The sequence below is a fragment of the Mesoplodon densirostris genome, chromosome 18, assembly GCF_025265405.1.
Source record: "Mesoplodon densirostris isolate mMesDen1 chromosome 18, mMesDen1 primary haplotype, whole genome shotgun sequence".
NCBI classification, from domain to species: domain Eukaryota; kingdom Metazoa; phylum Chordata; class Mammalia; order Artiodactyla; family Ziphiidae; genus Mesoplodon; species Mesoplodon densirostris.
Genome location: NC_082678.1, coordinates 44,611,803 through 44,636,085, shown reverse-complemented (window position 1 = coordinate 44,636,085; position 24,283 = coordinate 44,611,803). Strand labels below are relative to the sequence as shown.

Below are 24,283 nucleotides of genomic sequence, written 5' to 3'. Positions count from 1 at the left end.
CCCCACCCTGCTCCCCTTCTCCGGAGCTGGTTCAGTGTTCTGCCAGTTCCTCTTCAGCTTCATTTCACATAATACACCTGCTTCCCCCAGCCTCCTTCCATAATGTGAGCTGTGTGGTTCTAGATCCAGCCCAACTTTCTGGCCAGTCCCTCACTTCCTCCTTGTCCCAGCAGGTTCCACGTCCGTTTTCCCTTCCTGCCCCTATTTCTCCACCTCCTGTCTCATGCAGCCCAGAGACCAGCGTCTCCTCCCTCCCTCCCACAAATGAGCAGGCCACTGCCTTGGTTGGCACCAGTGTTTATTTCAGGGGGAAGGGCTTGAAGGCCTAGATCTGTCCTGGGGATCTGGGATCCTGGGGCCTCCAGCTTCTCACTTGGCCTTTGGGTTACGGAACTTGTGTCCAGCAAAAACAGCCTTGTCCCCGAGAGCCTCCTCAATCCTGGAAGGCAGACAAAGTCAGGGCTGTGATATTCCAACCCAAGAGCCCTCAGCTCTTTACACCCAGGCCTACTGCACCCACTGTACCTCATGAGCTGATTGTATTTGGCCAGACGCTCTGAGCGGCAGGGGGCACCAGTCTTGATCTGAAGAGGGAAGAGGAATTCCAGGAGTTGCATGAGACTAGGGACGAGGGATTGGGCCTGGCCGTGAGGGAGCACCCTGTGGTGGCATTCAACTCCAGGGCAGGAGGCCAGGGATCCCAAGAAAACTCAGACAGTCGGCAGAGGGGGGACCACGAGTACCTGTCCCGTGCAGAGCCCAACCACGAGGTCAGCGATGAATGTGTCCTCGGTTTCCCCGGAGCGGTGGCTCACCATCACCCCCCAGCCGTTAGACTGAGCCAGTTTGCAGCTAGGTGGAGAGGACACTCAATAAGGTCCGGTGGGACCTCCTCAGTGGGAAAGCCAGGGGCTAGGTGGGGCTTTTCCCTTCTGTTTTGGGGAGTGGGAGATTTGAGGGGAGGGTGGTGACTAAGTTCTTTGGGAAGCAGGAGAGAAGGGGAGATTCTTGATCTTGAATTTGGGCTCCTGAATGCTGGTGGGAAGAAGCAGAATCTGGGAGACAGGGATGTCATAGGGTCGGGGTGGGGATGAGGCATGGCAAGGCAACAATGGCAAAGCTCTTGGGGTGAGGTCAAGAGTTAATCAAAGCTTTGAGGTCGAAAGGGTGGGGTGGGTCAGGAGCCAAGGGAAAGTCAGACTTGGAGTTAGTGGGCAATACTGTAGCTGGACTGGGTATGGGTGGAGGGAGGCCGTGACGCCCCAGGGCCAGAGGCACTCACGCCTGGATGGATTCGGTCACTGAGCCGATCTGGTTGACCTTCAGCAGCAGGCAGTTGCAGGCCTTCTTCTCAATGGCCTGGGCAATCCTCTTGGGGTTGGTGACTGTGAGGTCATCCCCCACGATCTGGATGCTGACCCCCGTGAGGAATGAGGTCCAGGTAGCCCAGTCATCCTGGTCAAAAGGGTCCTCGATGGAGACCACTGGTGGGAAAGGGGAGCAGATTCGGGTTAAAGGTCAGAAGGGCCTCACAGAGGAGTGACAGGTCAGAAGAGTTTGGGTGGAGATTGCAATGGCGCTAAGGATTGGAAGGACTGAGTTGGTGGCAGTGGAGATGCCGAAGCCAGCGTGTAGGGCAGCTGCTGGAGACTCAAGCAGGAGTGATGGAACACCCAGGGTCTCACCAGGATAGTTCTTGATGAAGCTCTTATACAGCTCCCCCAGCTTCTCCCCAGTGATGTGCCGTGCGGGGTCATCAGCTGACTTGAAGTCGAGATCATACTTCCCATGGCGATAGAACTCAGACGCTGCCACGTCCATGCCAATCACCACCTTGTCGGGGTAACCAGCCGCCTGGATGGCGGTCTTCAGCAGCTCCAGGGCTGGGGGAGGGAAAGAGAGGACCTGAGGCTCTGGTGCACCCCGTTTCCATGGGGACCCAGGGGTTCTGCCCCTCTGAGTGCTCACACTGACCTTCATTGTTCTCCAGGATGTTGGGTGCAAAGCCGCCCTCATCACCCACATTGGTGGCGTCCTTCCCATACTTGGCCTTGATGACCCCCTTGAGGTGGTGGTAGACCTCGGCTCCGATGCGCATGGCTTCCCTGAAGGATTTGGCTCCCACGGGCAGGATCATGAACTCCTGCATGGCCAGCTTGTTTCCAGCATGGGAGCCCCCGTTGATCACATTGAAGGCCTGAGATGGGGAGAGGGTGCTTAGACCTGGGCATCGATGTGGAATCCTGGATCCCCTACTTACTGAATGGTCTAGGATGAATAATTTTACTCCTCAGAGACTCTTTCCTCATTTCCATAACATGGGGACACCACCTGCTTGCCTGCAGAATCTTATGTGTTAAATTAGAGCAACTGACTGTAAAGTTCTTAGCCTGTGCCTGGTGTAGCAGCTAACACTGATATGGCACTTACTACAGGCCAGGCACTGCTCTAAGTGCTTTACATATATTTTATTGGCTAATTTCATTCTCAAAACTACCCTGTAACTAGGTACAATTTATTATCCCTCACTTTACAGATAAGGAAACTGAGGCATAGAGAGATTAAATAAACTTGCCTAAAATCACACAACTAGTAAAGGGACAAAACCAGCATTTGAACCCAGCAGCTTGTCTCCAGAGCTCAGGCTCTTATACAATCTAGTTAGTAAGTAACAATAAATGGTAACATTATTATTGCAATGAAATTCAAAGGATTTCCATAAAGAGCAAATTTGGTTTGATAAGTATTAAAGAAGATACGAAAATAAAATGCCAAGATCTTTGCCATGAAGAAGCTCTCGATCTGATTTGGGGTTGGGGCACAGGGCAGAATGAGGAATTGGAGTTACTGAGCCTGGGATTGGAATGTGAAGGAAGCCGGTTACATCAAGGGAAAGAGGCAGAGAGAGGTTAAAGGGAAGGTTTGGATTGTGAGAAAGGGGGAGGGCTGGACTGCAGCAGGAGGGGTTCCATTTCAGGAAACCATTTATTTGGAGCTGGGTCTGAAAGGTGGACTTTCCAGGGGCTGCTTATGCTCTCCCTGCTGGGTGGGGTCACTGTGGGATGCGCCGGGGCAGCTGCACTCACAGGGACCGGGAGGATCAGGTCTGGGTTCCCGGCGAGATCTGCAATGTGTCGGTAGAGCGGGACCCCCTTCTCAGCTGCTCCGGCCTTGCACACGGCCAGGGACACACCCAGGATGGCATTGGCCCCAAACTTGGCTGGAGGAAGCAAATACAAAGAGTGAAAGCCCCTCGCACAGGGTTTAGGGTCAGCTCCTAGAACGTCCCTTCTGGTCACCCCAGAAAGAATCCAGAACTCCAAACCACTGGGCACTGAGTTTGTTAACAGATCTCTCCCCAACAGCCTGAGGTGCTCTGGGAACACCCAGCCCAGGGGAATGTGTTGGCTTCACGGTTGTGTCCACAGCCTGGCCCAAGCCTGGCACAGGGCAGGCATCAGGAAATGCCTGTGCGATGAATACAAATCCAGCCAGTTACGGTGTGCCCGAAAATGCGAGACACAGAAATAATCCTAACCAGACCTCGGTCCGCGGTCTCTCCCCTGCCCCTCCCACAGCCCATCCCGTCCCCTGTCCCTAGCCCTTCACTCACACTTATTCTCTGTCCCGTCCAGCTCAATCATAAATTTGTCAACTTTTTCTTGATCCACCACGCTTAGTTTCTGGAAGGGCAGGTTTGAGGAGGGGAGAACAGAGGTTAGATTTCTCAGGAGTCAGGGTATGTGCTGGAGGAAAGAGAAGTGCAGGTATTTGGAGCAGATGGGATGGTTGGCCAAGCCTGAGCTGCCTGGGACCAGGTAGCAGGTGACGGGGAGAGAGGGTCCTCCACTTGCCTTTTCCAGCAGTGCGGGGCCTAGAGTCTTATTGATGTGTTCCACCGCCTTCAGGACTCCTAGAGGCCGAAGCAGGGGGTTCAGATCTTCTACTCAATTAGGTCTCTTCCCGTGGCCCCCAGCTCCTCAAGAGCTTTGGGTTCCCATCCTCTACCCTGTGCAAACATCGCATACCACATCCTGAAACCACCCCCTTGGTCTTTCCTCACCTTTCCCCAGGTAGCGAGATTTGTCTCCATCTCTTAGTTCCAGAGCTTCATAGATACCTGTGGAAGCTCCACTGGGCACAGCTGCTCGGAATCTGCCTGAGGTGGGAGGAATTGGAAGATCACAGAGAGTCAGTCCCATTCACCCCCAAAGGACTGATTGTCTCCTCTCTGAGCCCAGGGGCAGGAGGCAGTGTAGAGGGAGTTGCGCTGCTCCCTGCTGGGGAGCAGGCTGGGAGAGGGGATCCCAGAGAAAGGAGTGGATGTGGCATAGAGTTGGAGGGCAAAGGCAGATGGAGCTGGGGTCTTCCCAGGTAAACCCATTCAATGGGCCTGTGTTACCCTTGGCCGTGTGCAGGTCCACCTCCACTGTGGGGTTGCCCCTGGAGTCCAGGATTTCTCGGGCAAAGATTTTCTGCATGGCCATGGCTGCAGGGCGAGAGGTGTGAGTGAGTGCGGACGGTGACCCCTTAAGGAACCCGAAATCCCTTGCCCTTTTAAGAGTCTTCCCGCCCCAAGAAGGCAGGTGCTGGAGCTAAAAATATCCCACAAAAAGGTCACAGACCAAAGTGGCAGGCGCAGCCCCTCCCCCACTCAGAACAGCTCCTATTCCCCTCTCCCGTCTTAAGAATCTGGAGGCCTCTCTTAAAACCACTACTTGCTCAACCCCACCTCCTGCAAAGATGCACTTCTGCCTTCTCCCTCCACCCTCTGGCCAAGTACTCTATTCTCCACGGATTCCTAGCCCTCGGATGCTCTCCTGTTAGTCTACCTCATTTTCCTGCTCCTCAGTCTTCTCCAAATCCTCAGGGGCCCCAGATTCCCCCACCTGGCTCCAACTCTAACCACGCTTCTCCATCGTCTCTGCCTGCCTCTCTTCACAGTCTCATTTGTTTCCCTGTCCTTGGGCACCCCCATCCTGCTTGCTCCAACCCCTCCAGGCTTCTCAAGCACCCCCAGTCCCAGAAGGAAAAGAATGCTATTTCCCCCCCCCCCACCTTCTCCAAGCGGCACCACCCTCACCTTTTACCACCCCTATCCCCCGGGGCTGAAAGATTCACCAGACCTGGGATTTCTTCGCTGGGCTCCGAGTCTAGGTGGCAGCTGGGACAGTGTCAGCTCACCCCCTCTCAGGCTGGGCATTTATCCTCCAGCCACCCTGTACCCCAGCCAGCCCCGCCTCTCACCCTCTCCAGCTTCCCCCTCCAGCCCGGCTGGCAGCCAAGTGCCCACTATAGCCTAAAACAGAAGCCTTTGGCCCTAGACACCTGCCTCCTTCCCAAAAGATCAATGACTACCCCCTCCTTTCTCTCTGTTCCCCAATAAAAGTCCTTATTTTTAATTCCACTCCTGGGGAGAAACAGGGGAGGGGCTTCAGAATGGGGCGGGGGTGTTTCTCCTCTCCCCAGGATTATATTCCTCTTTTGCAAAGGTTAAAGAGGAACTATTGCCCTTTAGGAAAGGCCAGGGGTAACCTGAGTCCTGCAGGGCTGGGGAGGGGGCCTGGAAGAGGGGCTGCAGGAACGACATCCACACGTGCTCAGCTCACTTGGAGGGCGGGGGACTGCCTCTGTCCTCAATGGGGGCAGGGGCAGGGGGTTCTGGGCAAGCTCTGAGCTCTAAAATTGAACTCCCCACTCAGAAGGTGAGAGTCTCACCTCTCAGGGTCCCCATTGCGGCCTCCCTCGGCTCCACCCCATCCTACCCTCTCTCGGCCCGCAAGGGCAGTGGGGGAGGGGACAGGCTGACGAATTTAGACAGGCCCTCAGAGTTGGCGCGGCGCCCTACTGATAGCGCTAGGACAGCACTTATTGCCCTGCGTGGAGACAGTCAGGAGCCCTTTCCCCACCAACGGCGGGCGCTTCAGGTCGTGATCCCAGCCCATCAGTGAATGATGCTGAATCAAAAGTGAAGAAAATGAATGGACGAGAGGAGGGTGTGGCCCTTTCCGAGCGTCTGACCGCCGGGGGCCAGTCACCACCAGGGTGGTCGGCTAGCAGCATTGCAGGGAAGTGGGTCTCTGCACTCGGTGACTCTCTCCGCCTCGGCGGGCCTGGCGGGAGTGAGGTCTGCCCCGACTTTGGCTGCAGCCCCTGCCGGGAGCTGAGGGCACGCCCGGGCTCCGGTCGGCCGGCCGGCGAACGAAGATCATCGGCTTCCCTGCTCGTCGCCCCCGACTCGGAAGACCTTCCCGCCGGCGCCGCAGCAGCCGGCGCCCAGTGACTCAGCCCCGGGCTCTCTCCCGAGCTCCCCTCCCTGCCCTGCCTGCCCCGCGGTGTGTCTCCCAGCCCCCACCTCAGGATCCCTACCCCCGGTCTTCCATCTCGCCCTCCCCCCCTTATCTCTGGCCGCTCCCTCTCCGGAGATTTCCACCCTGGGGAAGGGGGTGCGGCAGGCCAAGGGTCAGGAGACGGCGAGCGGGGAGCGCCGCCACGTGCCCGCATGCGGCCCCGCCCGAGCCGGCCAGTGACTCAGCCACCGCGGCTGTCGAGGAACACGGGTTCGGGGACCGTGGATGCCCCTGGGGTTCCGAGTAGCCGCGAGGGCACCGCGTCCGCTGGCGAGGACCGGAGAGGAGCGGAGCCCCTTCCCGCCCGGGAGGTGCCCCTCCCCCGAGGGACCGGAAGTGGCCAAGCCCCTCAGCTGCCCGGGCGGCCAGCAAGGGCTAGTTCACCTAAGCAGGCCGCCGGGTCCTGCCCCACCCTCTTCCCGGTGGGCGGTGAGTGAACTAATCGCACACAAGTTCTTACCATAAGTTTAACTGAAAAAGAAGAAAAACCTTAACGGGCCAACGTAGAAGGGACTTTCCCCTCTTGAAAAAGTTGCAATCTTGAAACCGCTTAGTATTCTTCCGCCTTGAAAAATAAGCCCGCCCGTCTCGCACCACGGTCCCTCAGTGACCTCTGCAGAGACGGGCCAAGGGGCACGGCCGGTGACCCAAACTGCTGACCGGGGGACGGGCGGAGCTGGGACGTGGGGGTGAGGCCTGAGGCTGGAGTTGATCCAGCGCGAGGGATAATCCCCTGGAGTCGAGGTGGGCTCCAGCCAGTGCCACTTGTGCCGCCCGGGTAGATGCTGGGGACAGAAGTGTCCCTGGTGGATGCCTTCAACTCTGAAAACGGCCGGGGTATTTTGTCAAATTTCCCTTTACTCCCTTATTTCTTGAATAAATAAAATCAAGGGGGGGGCAGAAGCGGCAATGCGCACGCCTCGCCCCCGCCCCTTCCGCCCGGCGGGAGACACGTCCCCGGCCGGCCTTCCTTCGCAGGGGGTCCAAATCCGGTGCGCCCGGGCGTGCGCCCGCGAAGCCAGCCGCCAACCCCAACCGCGCCACGCGCTTTCCCTCCCGGCCCGGGCGCAGGCGCGGGCGCAGGCGCCGCCGCCGCCCGCCATTCCTTTCCCCCAACATCCCCCCCCGCGGCAGAGGTGGGGGAAGGGGGAGTCATTCCGTTTAACCCTGAGTTACCCGAATCCTCTTTAATTTGCTAAATTTGCAGTTTGCTAATTCTCTTTTCACTTTCCTTCCTCCCTCTGACTCACTCCCTTTCCGTACACCAAAGTCTGACTGATATTCTATGCGAAGTGGAGGGAGCCCTAACCCTAACCCACCCCCGCCCCCCATCCTTTTTGCGTCGCTTTCCATCGAACTCTGCAAATTTTGCAGTAGGGGGAGGGATTTTTTAAATTGCACTTGCAAAGTTCGCTATCTGGGCAGGCGAAGAGAGGGAGGGAGGGAATGGGGAGCAGGCCCCGCCCCCACCGCCCTTTGCAAATAAAAATCTAGGGGGGTGGGGAGGAGCAGGAAGTGGCGGTGCTAGGGCTGCTGCACTGCTAGCAGAGCCGCGGTCCGGACAGCAGCGCGTGCCCCAAGCTCTCCGCCTTCCCCCGCCCGCCAGCCCGAGGCAGCCCGAGCCCAGCCCGTGGCCCCAGCAGCAGCCCCGAGAGCACCCCAGTAGCAGCGCCATGGCCGGCTGGAACGCCTACATCGAAAACCTCATGGCGGACGGGGTGTGTCAGGACGCGGCCATCGTGGGCTATAAGGACTCGCCCTCCGTCTGGGCCGCCGTCCCCGGGAAGACCTTCGTCAACATCACGGTACTGCGAGGCCTGCGCGGAGACTGGCCGGGCTTGCACCCTGAGGGAGGGACTTGGGTGGTGGCGGGCGCGGTCTGGGGAGGGCAGCGAAAGGCTGTGACCCGGTCCTTGCCCTGGAAGTGGCGCGAATGGCGGCTGCACGTGAGCGGGTCCCTCCGTAGCCCCCTGAGTCCTACGCCCCGGGCGGCGGCGCCCAGCCAGCCCGCCGCTCCGCTTTCCGCGATGGGGCGTTACATCCGGGACACAGGGCGGGGAGGGGCGCACCGCCCGGTGCGGCGGCCCACTTCCGCCTCCTCCAGGGTGGGTCGGGCACGCACCGCAATTTCCGCTCGGGATTGTGATTGAGAAGGGACTTGGGGACCCCTGGACCCCTAGCTCTACTTCCGGCCGCCAGCTCGCGCCCCCTCCACCATTGTTCCTCCTTATGGGGGAGGTAGCCCCAGTCGCATGGCCTGGGTCCCATGCCCGTCCTCCGTGGGCTCCCTGCCCCTCCCAACTCCGTAAGAGAGGGCTAGGCCGCCACACGACCTCCCCCAACCCCAAGTCGGCACGTTGGACTCAACATTCCTGTGAGGCCAGCCCCGGAAGTCCCCTCGCCCTCCCTTCCCGCCATCCGGCGGGGCCTGGAGCAGGGGAACTTTGTGAGAAGTTCTAGGACAGTATATAAGTGAAGGAATATGGGACGACTACTGCTGTCCCCATCACCACCTCCTCTGTCCACACTGCCCGGAAGTGGGGAGGGGGAGCGGAAGTTCGAAATGGGGGGGAAGGGGATTTCCGGGCGGGAGGGGACCGGATGTGGGGATTTGGGGTGTTAAGGGGGAGGGGGAGATACGTTCCCTGGGGTATCTGGACCCGAGAGCTGGCTTGCCGGGTCTAGTCCCAGGTCCCCTCCAAAAGTTTTCAACTTTCCCGGAGAGCCCCCAGGCATCTGCTTGCTCATCTTAGAGCATAAATACCTGGACCTAAACTCTAGGTTACTTGGAGACCCAGGCGTCCGGGCCCCTAACAACTCCTGCAGAACCTTTGACCAAATAAGGGCAAAGTTGGTTCGCCTGCTTTGCCCGCCCCCTCCCTTTCCCTCTTCGCTTCTGCTTTTCCTGAAGGAGTTCTGAGCATCCAAAGGCTCCCCACTCCATTCCACTCCATTCTCTTAACTGCTTTTTGGCCCCCTTTATTTCCTGGGTTTGCTTTCCCTATTAAACGACATCTTAAGTTTCCAGAGGAATATGTTGTCCCTTATTACCGTTCTCTAGGTTTGAAGATCATGATCTTTTTGTGTACTAACTTCCAACAGTCCTGAGTCTTTCAAATTTCACGGATGTGTACAAAGCAGATAACATACACATCTCCCCCCCAGGGGGTTTAGCTTCCCGGAGAAATGGAAGGCAGGTGGGTCCTTGGAGAAGAAGGTGGGAACCTTGGTGTACTGACTAACTTGATGGGTGCTTGATTCCCCTTCCAGCCAGCTGAGGTTGGTACCCTGGTTGGCAAAGACCGGTCAAGTTTTTTCGTGAATGGGCTAACGCTTGGGGGCCAGAAATGTTCTGTGATCCGGGACTCACTGATGCAGGAAGGGGAATTTACCATGGATCTTCGTACCAAGAGCACCTCCGGAGCCCCCACCTTCAATATCACTGTCACCCTGACTACCAAGAGTGAGTTTGAGTCTTACCCTTTCTCTAGTTCCAAAATCTCTAATGTACTTCCTTCTATTAATTTTTTTGGGTTCTTCTGTGTGGATCACCCAGTATGAAGGGACCAGACCAGTTTCTACTCCCAGCCTGCTGGAAGCTGGGACATTGGATTGTCCCTTCAGTTCTCAGTTCCTCATTTTACAACGTAAAGAAGTTGAACTGTATTACCTCTTAAGTTCCTTTTTGTCTTGAGCCTTTTCAGATGAGAAACTTATTTTCTTGGAGGAGGTAGACTGTTAGTCGTAAGCCAGAACTTAGCTCTTGTGTTTTGAGCTCTTTTCTTAAAACGGAGGTGGCAGACTCATCCACAGCCAGTTCTAGCCTGAACACAAGTCAACTGTCCACAAGCCTTTGACCCCTAAATTTTACTGTGTTCCTTTCCAGCCTTTAAGCTTGATTTTCCTCTTTTGAAAAGCCCTATTGTTTCAGGGTGACTGACAGCCTGCCTGTGTGGGGGGGTGTGTGGGAGAGATGAGGTTGGGTTACAGCCCCCAGGCCTGGACAGCTGCTGAACAGCTGGCCGGGGGTGGGATTTTGACACCTGGGTCCTAGCCTCCTTTCTCTTTCCTCCAGCGCTAGTCCTGCTGATGGGCAAAGAAGGTATCCACGGTGGTACGATCAACAAGAAATGTCATGAAATGGCCTGCCACCTGCGGCGTTCCCAGTATTGACCTCGTCTGTCACTCCCCACTGCTTTTGCACCCCTCTCCTTCCCACACACACACACACCATTTTTATTTTTTGGGCCATTACCCCACACCCCTTATTGCTGCCAAAACCACATGGGCTGGGGGCCTGGGCTGGATGGACAGACACCCTTCCCCCAACCCATACCCCTCCTGTGTGTGGTTGGAAAACTTTTTTTTTTTGTTTTTTTTTCCTGAATAAAAAAGATTATACTGACAAGGTGCTGTGTGGTTTTAGCCTGGGTGTCAGGATGGAGGACAGCCACTGTGATCTGCCTCCTTCATCCTGGCTTGGGGTCAGAAGCAGCAGAAGGGTTGAGGCACTACAAAGTCTAGGATTTTGAGCTTGCTTTCATGTCCAGGATTAAACACCTGCTTCCGGCCTACCTGGCCAGGTGGGCCAGCCCTACCTAGGTCCTCAATGTGCTAACTGAATTGGTGGATAATGGAATAGAGCCATCCAGACCAAGAGAATGGGTCCAGGCCTGCGGGCAAGGCAGAGGCCAGTTGAGTCATCCTCACGTGGGTGGGGCTCCCCCTCTCGGAGTCACAACAGATGCCTATTGGGGCTGCCCTGTAGACTACAGGTTAGCCTCCCAGCACTCCCTTGCCCATGTATGGCAGAAAGGGACAATGCCCCAAAAGGATAAGAAGTTTACCTGTGTGAGAATGATCTCACCCTTAGTCCACAAAAACAATTTTATTAACCCAATAAGTGAAAACCCCATCCCTTTGTACCCCCAACCCCTTCTAGAGGATAGAGTTGGGTAAGGGAGAAACCTGGGGTGGAAACGACTCCTATTCCTCGTCTCCTATCCCTCAATGTAGAAGACCGTAGAGAGGAAGAGGAGCTGTGCAAATAGGTCATCAGAGGTGGAGGGGAGAGGGCAAAGGGGACTACTAGACCAGGATGGCAGCTGCAGAGGTAGAGGGTGAGGGATCTGTGGAAGACCCAGGAAGGACGAGGGGAGCTGGGGCTAGAGAGCCAAAGGAGGTGGGAGGGGTGGGGGTGGAGCCCAGAAGTGGGGTACGTTCGGAAGCAGGGTGGTCCCTAGGCTCCCCTTCCTCATCACCCTCTTGCCCCTGGGTCTCTTCCTCCTGCTCCTCATCCCCAGGACCCCGATGAACAGGCTGCTTGCAGATGGGGCAGGTCTTCCGGGTCTGAGTGAGCCAGGGGTCCACACAGCGGATGTGATAAGCTGCCAAGAGGAATGAGGTGAAGCGCGTGCTGCCTGCCGGGGGGTGGGGGCACGGGCACAGGAAGTGAGGGCCTCACCGTGAGCGCAGGGGAGCACCCTCAGCTTGTCCCCATCCTCATATTCATCCAGACAGATGGCACACACATCATACTGGTCTCCTGGTGAAAGAAGAAAGGAGTTCTTTTACCGAGCCATCCTGGACCAGGGCCCACAAGAACTCACTCTGGGAGGCCTGTGGTGGAGCTAAGCCCTGCAAAAGTTATTTTCTCTGGTTCTACAGCCAGTGGAAGAGCTGAGACTGGAGCAGGGTAGAACATGAGGAATCCGGGGTTAGAACAAGTAGAGAAACAGGTAAGAAGGGAAGTGGGTTTTTTGGGGGGAGGTGTGCGGCTGGAGAGAGAGAGGGTGGGAGGAGCAGAAACGGGGCAGGGCTTCTGCCATAGCCTTATATGGGCACTGGAGGCTCCAGTGCCTAAGACCCAGCCCCTCCTTACCTGTGTCTGCCTTCTCTGGAGGAATCTTCCCCACGCCTTCCATTTTTCTGCTTTCTCCACCTTCTCTCTTATGAGCAAGGTCCTCCATCTCCCCGCCCCCCCCGCAACTACTACATTTAATCATTTTTGCTTTCCGTTTCCTGCTCTAATCCTGTCCTGTCCTCATTTTATGTATGCGTAAAAAGAGGAGCAAAGGTGGCATCTCAAGCTGACACCTCCCTGCCATCTCTGCCTCTTCTCCTGGGCTCCAACTCCTTCAGAACCAGGGAAATAGTGGGAAAGGCCTTCTCTCCTCCACCCTCCTCACCCTTCTGATAATCATGTGTAGGAATCTGTTTCAGTTGCTCTTTGGTCAGTCGATTCCTCTGGAGCCGTTTCCTGTGCTGGATACAACGAACTATCTGGTGAAAGGGGGAGTGGATGGATCAGTCTTAGAGAACAAATCTGGACAATCCCGTACAAACCAGCCCTATCTTGCAACCCCAGAGCCAGTGTGGCTTTAAAGGCCTCAGCTCTTCCCATCTTGGTCCCTGAGCTACTCACCATCACTGCTCCCATGGCCAAAACCAGCAGTCCCACAATCCCTGTGAAAGGGATGAGGTAATAGCCCAAGGGGAAGCTATTGTCTGGGACCAGAAGCACCCGAGCCCTGGGAAAAGGAAGACGAATATCAGAGGGGCAGGAAAGGCAAAGGGACAGAGGAAGAGGGACAAAGTAACTGTCTCTGGACAGGGCCCACAGAGGGGGAAGGGGATGGGAAGCAAGTACCAAGAGGCAGAGCGTGATGGGCCTGAGGCTGAATGGTTGGGGCATGGGCTCGGACTCCAGGGTGGCATGGAAGTGCTGAGGGAAGAGTGGGAAGGAGGGACACGTCCTACCCCTTCTCGTAGACAAAGAGGGCACGCAGGTACTCGGAGCTTCTCTCCCCAATAAACACAGACGGGATCCAGATCTGCTGCTGGATTTCCTCTGCAGGGATTAGGGCATTACACTGGGGACCCAACCTTCCATACGAATCCTTGGTAACCCTGGCATTTGGCTTTCTTGCCCCATTCCACCTAAAGGACCGATTTCTTTTCCCTAAGGCTTCAGCCCTCCCGCCATCTCTCAGTCTAAGCTCTACTGAAAACCCAGCTGTCCAGATCCTCCAACCTTACCACTATTCCACACCATATTCAGAAGTTCATTGGAATTCACATTGTGTACCACAGCTGCACCATACCCAGCCTTCTGAGCATTTAGGACCTAGGGAGACAAGGCAGATAAGGAGCCATCATGGGCCTTGCCACCTTTCATTCCTGGTGCCTTTTTTACCCTCAGCCTCCCAGCTCCCACTCCACATTCAGCAACCTTGAGGTCAAAGTTGCAGTCGAATCTTCGAAGCAGTGCAATAAAGACTGACCCGTTGACCGGGGCTGGGGGTGGTGGGGCAATGGGGCTGCAGGCATTGTCTGGGTGAGCCTCCACAAGGAAGCCCTGAAGAAGAGAAGCAAACAACAGCTGGATTTCATCTCCCTAGGTGCTGCTCCCCACAGGTCCCACCAAGCACAATGGCCCCCACAGGTAAGTGGGGTCTGAGCCCACTGGGGTCTGAGCTCATTCCTGGGGTCTGAGCATCCCACCAAAGTCAGACATCTACCTCTTCTCTTAGCCTCCTGAAGATGCAATCACATCAAACAACATCCCTTTACCAGACCCTCCATCATCCCTCTCCCTTTCCCAGATGAGCTGATAGATACTCCACACTCCTAGCTAATTATTGTGCCTTCCAGTTTCCCACTGATTGTAATTCAATTCTCCATTCATCCATGTCACTTTCTCAAGTTGTTTCACATTCCCTGCTCTAATACATAGTCTTCGGGAACATATTCCCCTGTTTAAAAAAAACACAAGACCAAACCCAAATGGAGTTATTTGTGACCCCCATGTCACCAAACTCAATACTTCATTATAATTTTAGCCTCCCCCAGGAATGGAATCTTAAACCACTCTATCTGGAATTACTTGGTCAGCACTAGTGAGGTAATCTGCCTGGTAGACCCCTGCAGTCCCCTAAAGAAAGGAAATCTTTGCCACTAGCAAAGACAATCAAATCTTTTGCTAGTATAACTTCCTTGCCCCACCCCCTTCTGGCTATAAGTCTTTCATTTTGTATAGTTCTTCAGAGATCCTTTCTATCTGCTAGGTGGAATGCTGCCTGATTCATGGGTCATTAAATAAAAGCCAGTAAGAGCTTTAAAATTTACTCAGTTGAATTTTTTTAACACCTCTTAATTTTCCAATTACCCATTTCACAAACAACTATACTGATATCTATGGCCCAACTGAGTTCTTGCTATGTGGCAGTCTTTGTGAAAAACTACAAAATTGCTTATCTAATTCTCACAATAATACATGTGATAATTTCTATTATTATCCCATTTTACAGTAAAACAAACTAAGGTTGAGAGATAATTTGTCCAAGGTCATAAAACCAGTAACTGGCTCTAGAGACCCTATTGATATGCACCACTCGTCCTGCCTTTTATCTTAGTCCACTTTTAGTCTCCCTTCTAAGGCTCAGAGTTCTAAGAGGAGACTTTGTATTCTCCCTCCAGATTCTGGATTCCACCACACTAGATGTGTTCTTGCACTTAGTTCCTAACTTGACTCTCTTCCTACCTCCGGCTTCCCCCAAGAAAGGCTCCTCAACCCCTACCCAGCAGAGAGAATTCAGGGAAACAGGAAAGAGGGAAGAAAATCACCTGAAGTCCCTCCTGGCTCAAGGCAGCCCCAAAGAGAGCTGGGAGGTCTGCAAAGTCCATGCTGGCATTGTGGTCCGAGATCTGCGGACAAAAATAGTCCATGTTTGCCCTTCAGCCTGCAAGCTCTCCCTTCAGCGCCCTTCCCCTAACGTCCCCTCAGACTCACCGCTCGAATGAGCCCCCGGGTGGGGGCTGCTCCCCACAGCACAGTGGCCACAACCACAGGAAGCGGGAAGGCCGCAGGGTGCATGGCAGCGGGAGGGGAGAGGCGGAGGAGGCCGCGTCCCGATAACAGGAGCAGAAACGGAGTTCTGCGCCCTCTCTTGCCCTCCTTCAGGATCCCAGGGGTCCAACCACCCCCAGGTCCCACTTCCCAGCTACATGGGGGCGCGGGGAAGGACCCCCGACTCGGGGAGTGAGACAGCCAACCCGTTTAATGGAGCTGGGAGGGAGACACCAAAAATACCCCTTTCTGGTACAGGAATAATACGGGGAAGGGGAACGGAGGCAAGCACAGGTGACAGAAAAACTTCTGGAAGGGTGGGGGAGCTCAAGAAGGAGGGACTTCCGGCCAGGTGGGCCGTCTTTCCATCCCCTGGAAGAGGATTTCCGGCAAAGAAAGTCAGGCCGCTTCCAGCAATGGACGCTCAAGACGAAGGACTTCCGGTCCTAAAAGGCCGATTAAAAGAAGGGTTAGAGGTGGAGGGAGTGCCTGTGGAGATGAAAGGAGCACCGAAGCCCCCAGAAGACGACTCAGTCGCTTCTCCGCTAGTACCCGGGATCCCTCAGCTGCCCGGTTTACAAACCTCTCTTCCTCTCTCTGGCCGCCGCCGCCGTACCTTCAACTCTCGCGAGAGTCCTCACCACACTCCCTCCCACCTGCTGACAGCTTCCTGTATCTATCGCGAGAGACCGCCTAACTCTGGCCATTCTAACTCACTCGATCTCGCGAGATCTTCAAATATCCTCCTCTCTATTTTCCCGCGACTCCAATTCGATAAAAATTGCGCCTATGCTGCACCCCATCCCCTCACCCATTCTTGAAGCTCCTCCTTCAGCTCCGCCTTACTCCCGGACGCCTTTGCGCTCGCGCCTGCGCCTGCGCCTGCGCTAACTTCCAGCTGGCGCTGGACCTGAGCGCCGGGGCGTGCGCGCGCGCCCTCTCCTCTGTTGCGCGCGCGGTGTCACCTTGGGCGCGAGCGGGGCCGCGCGCGCACGGGTCCGGGAGCTGAGGGCCATTGAGTGGCGATGGCGGCGACGGCGAGTCCCGGGGCTAGTGGGGTGAACGGGAAGCCCCGTACCTCCCCTAAGTCCGTCAAGTTCCTGTTTGGGGGCCTGGCCGGGTAAGCTCAGGCCCCAGGGATGGGACAGGAGGATTCAGGGACGGGTGCCAGGAACCGGGCCCTGTTCTTTGGGTGTGTTGCAGTGAACCGAGGTGACACGGGGTCATTGCTGTCCCCATCGTATTACGAGGTCCTTGATAGGCTGCTAGGATCTTTTCACCCATCGCAGGGCCCCTTCTGGGCTGCATACACGGCCCCCACCGGGCCACCAGAGTTTACCAACCCATTGCTTGGCTCTGCGGGGCTGTTTGAGGTTTCAGGTCATTGCATGGCTCCTGCTGGACTACGTGGAGTCCCAGGTCATGAATGCCCACCTCTCCTCCTTGGGTCGGACTGCATGCAATCTCTGGGTCACTGCTTGACATTCTGGGAGCTGTATGGAACACTTTCATTGCATGGCCTCTACTGGACCGCTGGACTTTTCAGACCCATTGCTCTTGGTACACGCAGAGACTCTTGTACACATGCCCAGCAGCCTCCTGAACATGTAGTCAATCGCATGGCAGGCCCTGCCCTTTGTGATCTCTTGTTGCTGGGCTCCAGGGGGCTTTGGTAGATCTGGGACACCTAGCTCTTGACTCCACCCCTGTCTTCCCCCAGGATGGGAGCTACAGTTTTTGTGCAGCCCCTGGACCTGGTGAAGAACCGGATGCAGCTGAGTGGGGAAGGAGCCAAGACACGAGAGTACAAAACCAGCTTCCATGCCCTCACCAGCATTCTGAGGGCAGAAGGGCTGAGGGGCATTTACACCGGGTACTGGGGCCAAAGGATGGGGGTAGGGTGTGGGTTGACAGCTCTAGACTTCGGCTTGATGCACTGACTCCTTCACTTCCCAGGCTGTCAGCTGGCCTGCTGCGCCAGGCCACCTATACCACTACTCGCCTTGGTATCTATACCGTGCTATTTGAGCGCCTGACTGGGGCTGATGGTACACCCCCTGGCTTTCTGCTGAAGGCCCTGATTGGCATGACTGCAGGTGCAACTGGTGCCTTTGTGGGAACACCAGCTGAGGTGGCTCTTATCCGCATGACAGCTGATGGCCGGTGAGTTCCAGGTCTGAGCCTGCCCCAGCCCCATTCCCTGGAATCTAGAATGAAAGAACTGATTTCTTATTCTAGATTTAGAGCACAGCATTCACCTGTTCACAGCATTCTGGCCTCCCTTTCTTTGCTCCTGTGGGGGCAGGGTGGTCTATCCCAAACTTGGTCTCTCCCTACCTTCCCACCAGGCTTCCAGCTGACCAGCGCCGTGGCTACAAAAACGTGTTTAATGCCCTGATTCGAATTACCCGGGAAGAGGGCGTTCCTACACTATGGAGGGTGAGTGAAGGGGCTGGAGACTGGGGATGTGGGGTCAGGTCTTGGGCATTTCTGACTTCTCCATCCCCCCCACCCCAGGGCTGCATCCCTACCATGGCTCGGGCCGTCGTCGTCAATGCCGCCCAGCTCGCCTCCTACTCCCAGTCCAAGCAGTTTTTACTGGACTCAGGTGAGACCCAGAGCTGGGCCCTCAGCTCCCAGCCTAGCCTGGGCCAGCTCTGAGCTGACTGCCACCCCCTGCTCCGCCTCCTCCAGGCTACTTCTCTGACAACATCCTGTGCCACTTCTGTGCCAGCATGATCAGCGGCCTGGTCACCACTGCTGCCTCTATGCCTGTGGACATTGCCAAGACCCGGTGAGTATGCAGACCTGGGCCTGGAGAAGGACGGGAGAGCCCTCCTTATGTCTCTCATGCCCCTGCCTCCTCTCCTTCAGGATCCAGAACATGCGAATGATTGACGGGAAGCCAGAATACAAGAACGGGCTGGTGAGGAAGCAGGGCTAGGGTCTTGGGCTGCCGGATTGGATGTCCTGGGAGTGGGGGTGGGGGATAGCTGGGTAAGAGGAAGAGGGTACCAGAGGCCAGGTCCCAGCCTCAGTGCCGTGCCTGCCTGGCTGTCTAGGATGTGCTGGTGAAGGTCGTCCGCTACGAGGGCTTCTTCAGTCTGTGGAAGGGCTTTACACCATACTATGCCCGCCTGGGTCCCCACACTGTCCTCACTTTCATCTTCTTGGAGCAGATGAACAAGGCCTACAAGCGTCTCTTCCTCAGTGGCTGAGGCGAGTGAGGGGCCTGGAGCCGCTGTGCCGGGGCTCCCACTCGCCCGCTGCTCCTACAGTCAGTGTGCCCCCCAGGGGACCTAGACTCTGCTGCCCTGGGCCCCTCTATTTATTTTCCCTCCACAGTATGGTTCCCTCCTCTGTGATAAAGGACTTTTGGTCTCTCCTGCCCCTGCTCCAGCTTGCCCTCCTTGTCCTAATCATCATGATCTCTCTGTCCCTGCCTGTGCCCTGCACGGAGGTGGGAAGCTCCCTGCAGATTTCTGGCCTCCTCTTGGGTATTAGTTTCAGGGCACATAGTACAGCAGAAGGTCCCCCTTCTCAGTGGGGAAACCAAGGCAGAGCTGAGGGGACAGGAGAGAGCCGAAGCTGTCAAGATGATCAAAGGTCTGCAGTGGGAGGACATGGCCCTTCCTTCCTCCACCTCACTGAGGACGTAATCAATAAATTGGATTGATGACACCACCCCCAAATCTGGAGAGCTGTGGGCGCAGGAGGGGGAGGAGACTGGACAAAGAAGCGGATGCCCCTGGAGAACAGGAACTGGAGTTTTTAAGAAAAATTATTAAAGAAAAAGTTCCCGCTGTTTTTATGCAAATGTTATGTAAATCAGTCATGTTGCAGCAGCTGAAGGGTGAGAAAAACCCAAACTCCAGGCCCTGTGTGTTGCTTCCCAGCCCCTCGCTCAAGAATGCAACAGACGCCCAGGTCATCTCATGTAATCCCCAGGAAAAACCTCTGGGGTCTGGTGACTGTTTCTGCGGCCTGAAGAGGGAGGGAATAGAGTCTGAGAGGGGAAGGCTGACCTGTCAGGGGCAGAGTGGGCACAGAGCCAGGCCCCCAGAGCCTGGAGGCTTGATGTGGGCTGTAAGCTGGGGAGAGTGACTGCCTTCTCCATTTCTTTAGGAGATGTGTGACTCCCAGGCCCTGCCCTCAAGGAGCTTAGGAACCTCTTGGGGCATAAAAGGGCATAGGAAGGTCAATGGGAAGGAGGGCTGGGCAGCACGAGGCCCGAAGGCTTTTCCCGAGCCAGGCCAGGGGACAGGTAGGCCAGGGGACAGGCAGACAGCAGGTGGGAACTGTCGCCTTGGCAGAACCTCGTCAGTAGAAGAAGTTGAGCTCAGCAGCCTGGCGGTGCAGCCGGGCCTTCCCACCTCTGCCTCTTTTCTTACCCTCTCCGTGCACATGCTGGCCTGGGCCACAGGGCCCGCTTTGAGCCACCTGAAGCCTGGACCTTGTCCTTAAGGAGTGCCAAGTCCAGAGGGGAGGATGACACAGGGAAACTGGGAGTCAGCAACAGACCGCTGCAGGGTGATGTGGGGCACCCGGGCCAGCCTGGGCGAAGGGAGACGGTGCACAGTACCCGACTGGCCAGGGAAGTGGGGCGGGGCAGCACTACTGGCCCACTGAGAGCAAAGGCTTAGAGGAGAAACGCGGGGGGGCAGGTGATCTCTGCAAAGTTTGTAATAGCTGGAGCACAGGCTGTGAAGTGTCTGCTGTGGGAGGGGAAGCTACACTGTTAGATGGGTTGGTGCACGGAAGTCCTCGATCGCCAAGCTCGGGAGTTGTCCTCTATATCGGGAAGAGTTCAGAGCAGGAGAAAGATGGCGGTCAGGGTTTCAGATTAGGAGGATTCTTCCTGCACCATCTGGAGGAAGGGGTCTCCATGGAGCCAGAAAGGCTCAGCCCTCACTCCCATTCTCTGGGCCCTAAGTGTTGGCTTGGGCTGGAGGCAGGAGAGAAAGCCCTACCCAAGGTGGTCAGGTGAATGGCAGAATCCATGGCACCAGGGGAGAGAACTGGGCTCCATCTGCCTACCTGCAGGCTTGACAGCAGGAAACAGAGAGTAGTTCAGTAAAACCCACCAAGATGGCACTGCCAGGCCCTCCCCTCCCCTGTCCTGCTGCCCTGGGCAAAGCAGGAGAGCTGTGTTTCTGAGGCCACAGGTGCTGGGAGGCACCCACCCGTCCTCCTAGTACTGCAGGTGGCAGGCAGATAGCCTCAGTAGTACCACTGAGCTCCCAGGAAACTTCTGGATCTTGAGCTGGAACTTGCTTGTGGTTGGCCTGGTGGGTGGTTACCCCTGGAGGAGGGAAAAGGCAGCCCAGGCAGGGGAAGTGCAGGCTAAGACTAGAGCTTTTGGGGGTGAGCAGTGCAACTAGGGTGGGGCACCTGGGGCCTTGGGAATGCTGGTGACGGTGCCCTAGCCTCGTTTCCCTCTTCAAAAGAACGAACATTCTATTTTAAAATTATTTTTATGATACAAATAATATATGATGGTGGAAAACCAGAAAATGCTAAGCAGAGGAATAGAAAATAAAACCACCCGTATTTATACCACCCAGAGACAATCAGGGCTCATATCTTGACATCTCTTCCCAAGTTTCCTTCAATACATGGATACATGTGGCAACTGTGCTGTATTGTTTGTTGTTTGCTTTTTCCTAAAACTTCCCCAAAGTGATGGTAACAACCTAGTGGTCTGGGAACCCCGCCGTCCATGCAGCATCAGGAGCTCTCTTTGTTCTGTGACCCACCCAACTTCTCCATCTCACTACCTCTCCAGATATGCTGGGTCTGGGATTGTGTGCCCGGGGTGTGCAGAGGAGGCTCCTGACAAAGAAGCAGTAACGAAGCCCTCCCCCGACCCTGTACTCTGTACCCACCCGCCCCCAGCTAGATCCCAATAGGAAAGCCCATCAGAGTCTCTCTCGAGGTCCCCAAACCACCCCCCCTCAGAGGCTGTGGCCGGAGTACCTAACAGCCACTGTCCCCAGCAGGTCCTGACCACGACCCATGCTCAGGGCTGAGGGCCGCCGTCCTGCCAGCAGGGGCCCCACACGGCCATTAGGCCGCACCCACAGGAAGAGGCTAGAGCGGAAAGTGGGGAGCGAGCCTTGGAGGAAAAGCAGCCAGGCCCGGGCCACTGTCACTTGCCTTCCCCTCTGCAGCTCTAGATGTGAGGTGTGCGTGACTGTGGCCAGGGCCTGTGGTTTCACGTGCTGGACCCAGAACAGCAGCAGGATGAGGACCACAGAGGCAAACAGGAGCCAGAGGAGACCCAAGATATAGAAGCCCAGGAAGAGGCAGCAAAAGTCAGAGTTGAGAAAAGGGTCGTTTCTGGAACTCTCCGCATTCCACTGAGCCACCCCCTGGGCCTTCAGGAGGTTACCAAATTCAGAGATGGTGGCTGTGGCGGACTCTAAGATAGTGGGAAGTGAAGTGGGTTTTGTGGAGGTTAAGGATATGGTGGGTTCTGAGGTCTCGCTTGTGGGCTCTGGGGTGCTCGGGGCTGTGGGCTCTGGGGTGCTCAGGCTTGTGAGCTCTGGGGTGCTGGGGGCTGTGGGCTCTGGGGTGCTCGGGGCTGTGGGCTCTGGGGTGCTCGGGCTTGTGGGCTCTGGGGTGCTCGGGCTTGTGGGCTCTGGGGTGCTCGGGGCTGTGGGATCTGGGGTGCTCGGGCTTGTGGGCTCTGGGGTGCTCGGGGCTGTGGGCTCTGGGGTGCTCGGGGCTGTGGGCTCTGGGGTGCTCGGGGCTGTGGGCTCTGGGGTGCTTGGGCTTGTGGGCTCTGGGGTGCTCGGGCTTGTGGGCTCTGGGGTGGGTTTGAGAGTTTTGGAGAATGTGATGGGTCCTGTAGAAATTCGGAACGTGGTCTGTTCCTTAGTTGGAGGCAAGGAGGACACTTGGGGGCCTAGCAGAGCAGGTGGCACTGAGTAAAGCAGGCCCCAGTGGGTGGTGTGGGCACTGGTGTGGGTAGAGGAGCTGCCCGCAGCCCTTGTGGTAGGCACCTTGTCATCCTCTTCGTAGACATCGTAGTCTATGCTGTCCCTGTCGCCAGGGGTGTGGCAGCCCTCTCCTGAGTAGGTGTAGACAAACGTGTTGGGCAAATTGACACACCCCACGCTCGTCACGTTGGGGGTCATGGCCTTGGCGTCCACACCCTCCTTCCATATGTACACATTGTTGGCATTGTCCTGCAGCCAGTGGCTGAAATAGAGGATCCCACAGTCACAGAACCAGGTGTTGTCGTGGAAAAAAGCAAAAGGCAGGAGGAGGTCCCCAAAGAAGCCCTTTGGTATCGTGCGCAGCAAGTTCCGCTGGAGGTAGAGGGTGTCAAGTTCCTCCAACCCATCCAGGAACCCAGGGGGCAGCTCACTCAACCCGTTTTCAGCCAGGTTGAGCTTCTTCAGCTTGGGTGTGGGCTGCAGGAGTCCAGGGGGCAGAGTCTTCAGCTCGTTGCCACGCAAGTAGAGCTCATGGAGGTGGCTCAGGCCATTCAGGGCATCAGGAGACAATGAGGCCAGCTCGTTGAAGGAGACGTCCAGGGTATAGAGTGCTGGCAGCGCCCGTCCCAACAAGGGCAGGCTTCTCAGCGTATTGTGGGATATAATCAGGGTCTCCAGCCGGGGCAGCGTCGCGTCAGTCAGCAGGCTGGTCAGCTGGCTCTTCTCCAGGTGCAGCTGAGTGAGGTGAGTCAGATTCACCACGGACACCATGGAGAAGGTGCCCAGGGGGTTCCCACCCAGGCGGAGGATGTTGGTTTCTGCTTGCAGATCTGGAGGCGGTGCCTTCAGCCCCTTATTTTCACAGTTCATTTCCACCTCGCTGGCCACTTTGCTGATGCCACAGATGGGGTGGGAGTGTGAAGGGCTTGGCAGCAGGAGCAGCAAGAGGAAGAGAGGCATGGGGACCTGTGGGCAAGGGGGGCTTGAGTGGGCACCCCTCCGCCCCCCGGCAGTACTCCTCCAGGATCCCTTCCAGAAACTCAGCTCCCACACCTCCCCCCATCCACTCCCCTCTCCTCCCCTTGCCCCCCAAAGCCTAAACTGCTAGCTCCAGGTCTTTGGCTGGTATCCATCCCTCAGGCCCCCTCCTCCCCCAGCCCCAGCTTACAGGCCAGCAGAAAGACCTCCGGAGCCACAGAGCTTCTCCCAGGGTGTGACTTGGTCCTTCTCTCTTCCAGCTCCAGGGAGGGCCTGGTCAGTGGCAGGAAGGGGGTGGAGATGGGGAGGAAATGCCAGCCTGATAGGGGCTCCTGGGACCCGGGGAACGGTCTCGCTCCCGGACACAGGCCTTTATCACCTCCTTCCACAGCTTTCCCCAAGCCCTCCTTTGGTCCTGCTTTTGCCTACTGTCCTTCTACACCAGGAGATTGGGAGTGGACTCCAACCACCACTCTCTTCCAGCTTTAAAAAAAACCTCTCCAGCTGCCCCTCTCATTTCCGCTTCACAGCCGCGTTCTTTTTTCTTCTTTGTTTTGGCCACACCACAGGGCATGCGGGATCTTCCCTGAACCCATGCCCTCTGCATTGGGAGTGCAGTCTTAACCACTGGACCGCCAGGGAAGTCCCACAGCGGCATTCTTCAAACTGCCTAACTTTTACCCTCACCTCCCTCTCCCTCCTCATCCCACTCTAGGCTGTTTCTCCCCCACCCCCAATCCACGGACTCAGTTCTTACCATGGTCACCGTTGACCCCCAAGCCTCTCCATCCACTGGGCACTCCTCCACATGATCTTGTTTTCCGAAGCCTGAACACCTGTGGCCACTCCCACTTTGGGACTCATGACAGTAATTTTTCCTTTTTTAGATTTTTCTTTTTAAATTTATTTTTAAGCTTATTTTTTATTGAAGTATAATTGATTTACAATGTTGTGTTAATTTCTGCTGTTACAGCAAAGTGACTCAGTTATACACATATACACATTCTTTTTCATATTCTTTTCCATTATGGTTTATCCCAGGGTGTTGAATACAGTTCCTTGTGCTACACAGTAAGACCCTGTTGTTTATCTGAGAGTAATTTTTTCTTGGTTTTCGTCTTGCCTCTCTGGCTGACCCTTCTCAGTGTCCTTTGTGGATTCTTCTT

The 24,283-nt window shown here is 56.1% G+C and overlaps 5 protein-coding genes across 7 annotated transcripts; 2 read left to right on the top strand and 3 right to left on the bottom strand.

Moving 5' to 3' along the window:
* Positions 1–281: 281 nt before the first annotated feature.
* Positions 282–7,403, bottom strand: ENO3 (enolase 3). 2 transcript variants are annotated; one of them, XM_060081237.1, is made up of 12 exons: positions 6,811–7,403; positions 4,403–4,489; positions 4,064–4,159; positions 3,855–3,913; positions 3,614–3,683; positions 3,087–3,220; positions 1,975–2,197; positions 1,686–1,883; positions 1,283–1,484; positions 744–852; positions 526–584; positions 282–439 (listed from the first exon to the last, which is right to left on the bottom strand). In XM_060081237.1, exons 2-12 carry the CDS (start codon positions 4,485–4,487, stop codon positions 370–372), a joined length of 1,305 nt encoding a protein of 434 aa, XP_059937220.1. In that variant the 5' UTR covers positions 4,488–4,489; positions 6,811–7,403; the 3' UTR covers positions 282–369. The 2 variants fall into 2 exon arrangements, with proteins under 2 accessions (XP_059937220.1, XP_059937221.1); XM_060081238.1 differs by lacking the exon at positions 6,811–7,403 and adding an exon at positions 5,127–5,231.
* A 451-nt stretch (positions 7,404–7,854) lies between these two features.
* On the top strand, positions 7,855–10,551 carry PFN1 (profilin 1). Its single transcript, XM_060081243.1, has 3 exons — positions 7,855–8,155; positions 9,621–9,813; positions 10,426–10,551. The coding sequence occupies exons 1-3, from the start codon at positions 8,024–8,026 to the stop codon at positions 10,521–10,523; spliced, it is 423 nt and encodes a 140-aa protein (XP_059937226.1). The 5' UTR covers positions 7,855–8,023; the 3' UTR covers positions 10,524–10,551.
* Positions 10,552–11,229: 678 nt separating this feature from the next.
* On the bottom strand, positions 11,230–15,876 carry RNF167 (ring finger protein 167). Its single transcript, XM_060081239.1, has 10 exons — positions 15,782–15,876; positions 15,142–15,644; positions 14,976–15,056; positions 13,582–13,707; positions 13,389–13,476; positions 13,110–13,200; positions 12,775–12,880; positions 12,539–12,632; positions 11,815–11,895; positions 11,230–11,737 (listed from the first exon to the last, which is right to left on the bottom strand). The coding sequence occupies exons 2-10, from the start codon at positions 15,223–15,225 to the stop codon at positions 11,439–11,441; spliced, it is 1,050 nt and encodes a 349-aa protein (XP_059937222.1). The 5' UTR covers positions 15,226–15,644; positions 15,782–15,876; the 3' UTR covers positions 11,230–11,438.
* SLC25A11 (solute carrier family 25 member 11) lies at positions 15,357–19,015 on the top strand. 2 transcript variants are annotated; one of them, XM_060081242.1, is made up of 8 exons: positions 15,357–15,667; positions 16,919–17,071; positions 17,155–17,361; positions 17,547–17,637; positions 17,716–17,806; positions 17,893–17,992; positions 18,073–18,124; positions 18,261–19,015. In XM_060081242.1, exons 1-8 carry the CDS (start codon positions 15,357–15,359, stop codon positions 18,414–18,416), a joined length of 1,161 nt encoding a protein of 386 aa, XP_059937225.1. In that variant the 3' UTR covers positions 18,417–19,015. The 2 variants fall into 2 exon arrangements, with proteins under 2 accessions (XP_059937225.1, XP_059937224.1); XM_060081241.1 differs by lacking the exon at positions 15,357–15,667 and adding an exon at positions 16,083–16,318.
* Positions 19,016–21,152: 2,137 nt separating this feature from the next.
* GP1BA (glycoprotein Ib platelet subunit alpha) lies at positions 21,153–23,099 on the bottom strand. The gene has a single exon (XM_060082643.1). The coding sequence runs from the start codon at positions 23,097–23,099 to the stop codon at positions 21,153–21,155; it is 1,947 nt and encodes a 648-aa protein (XP_059938626.1).
* Positions 23,100–24,283: the final 1,184 nt, after the last annotated feature.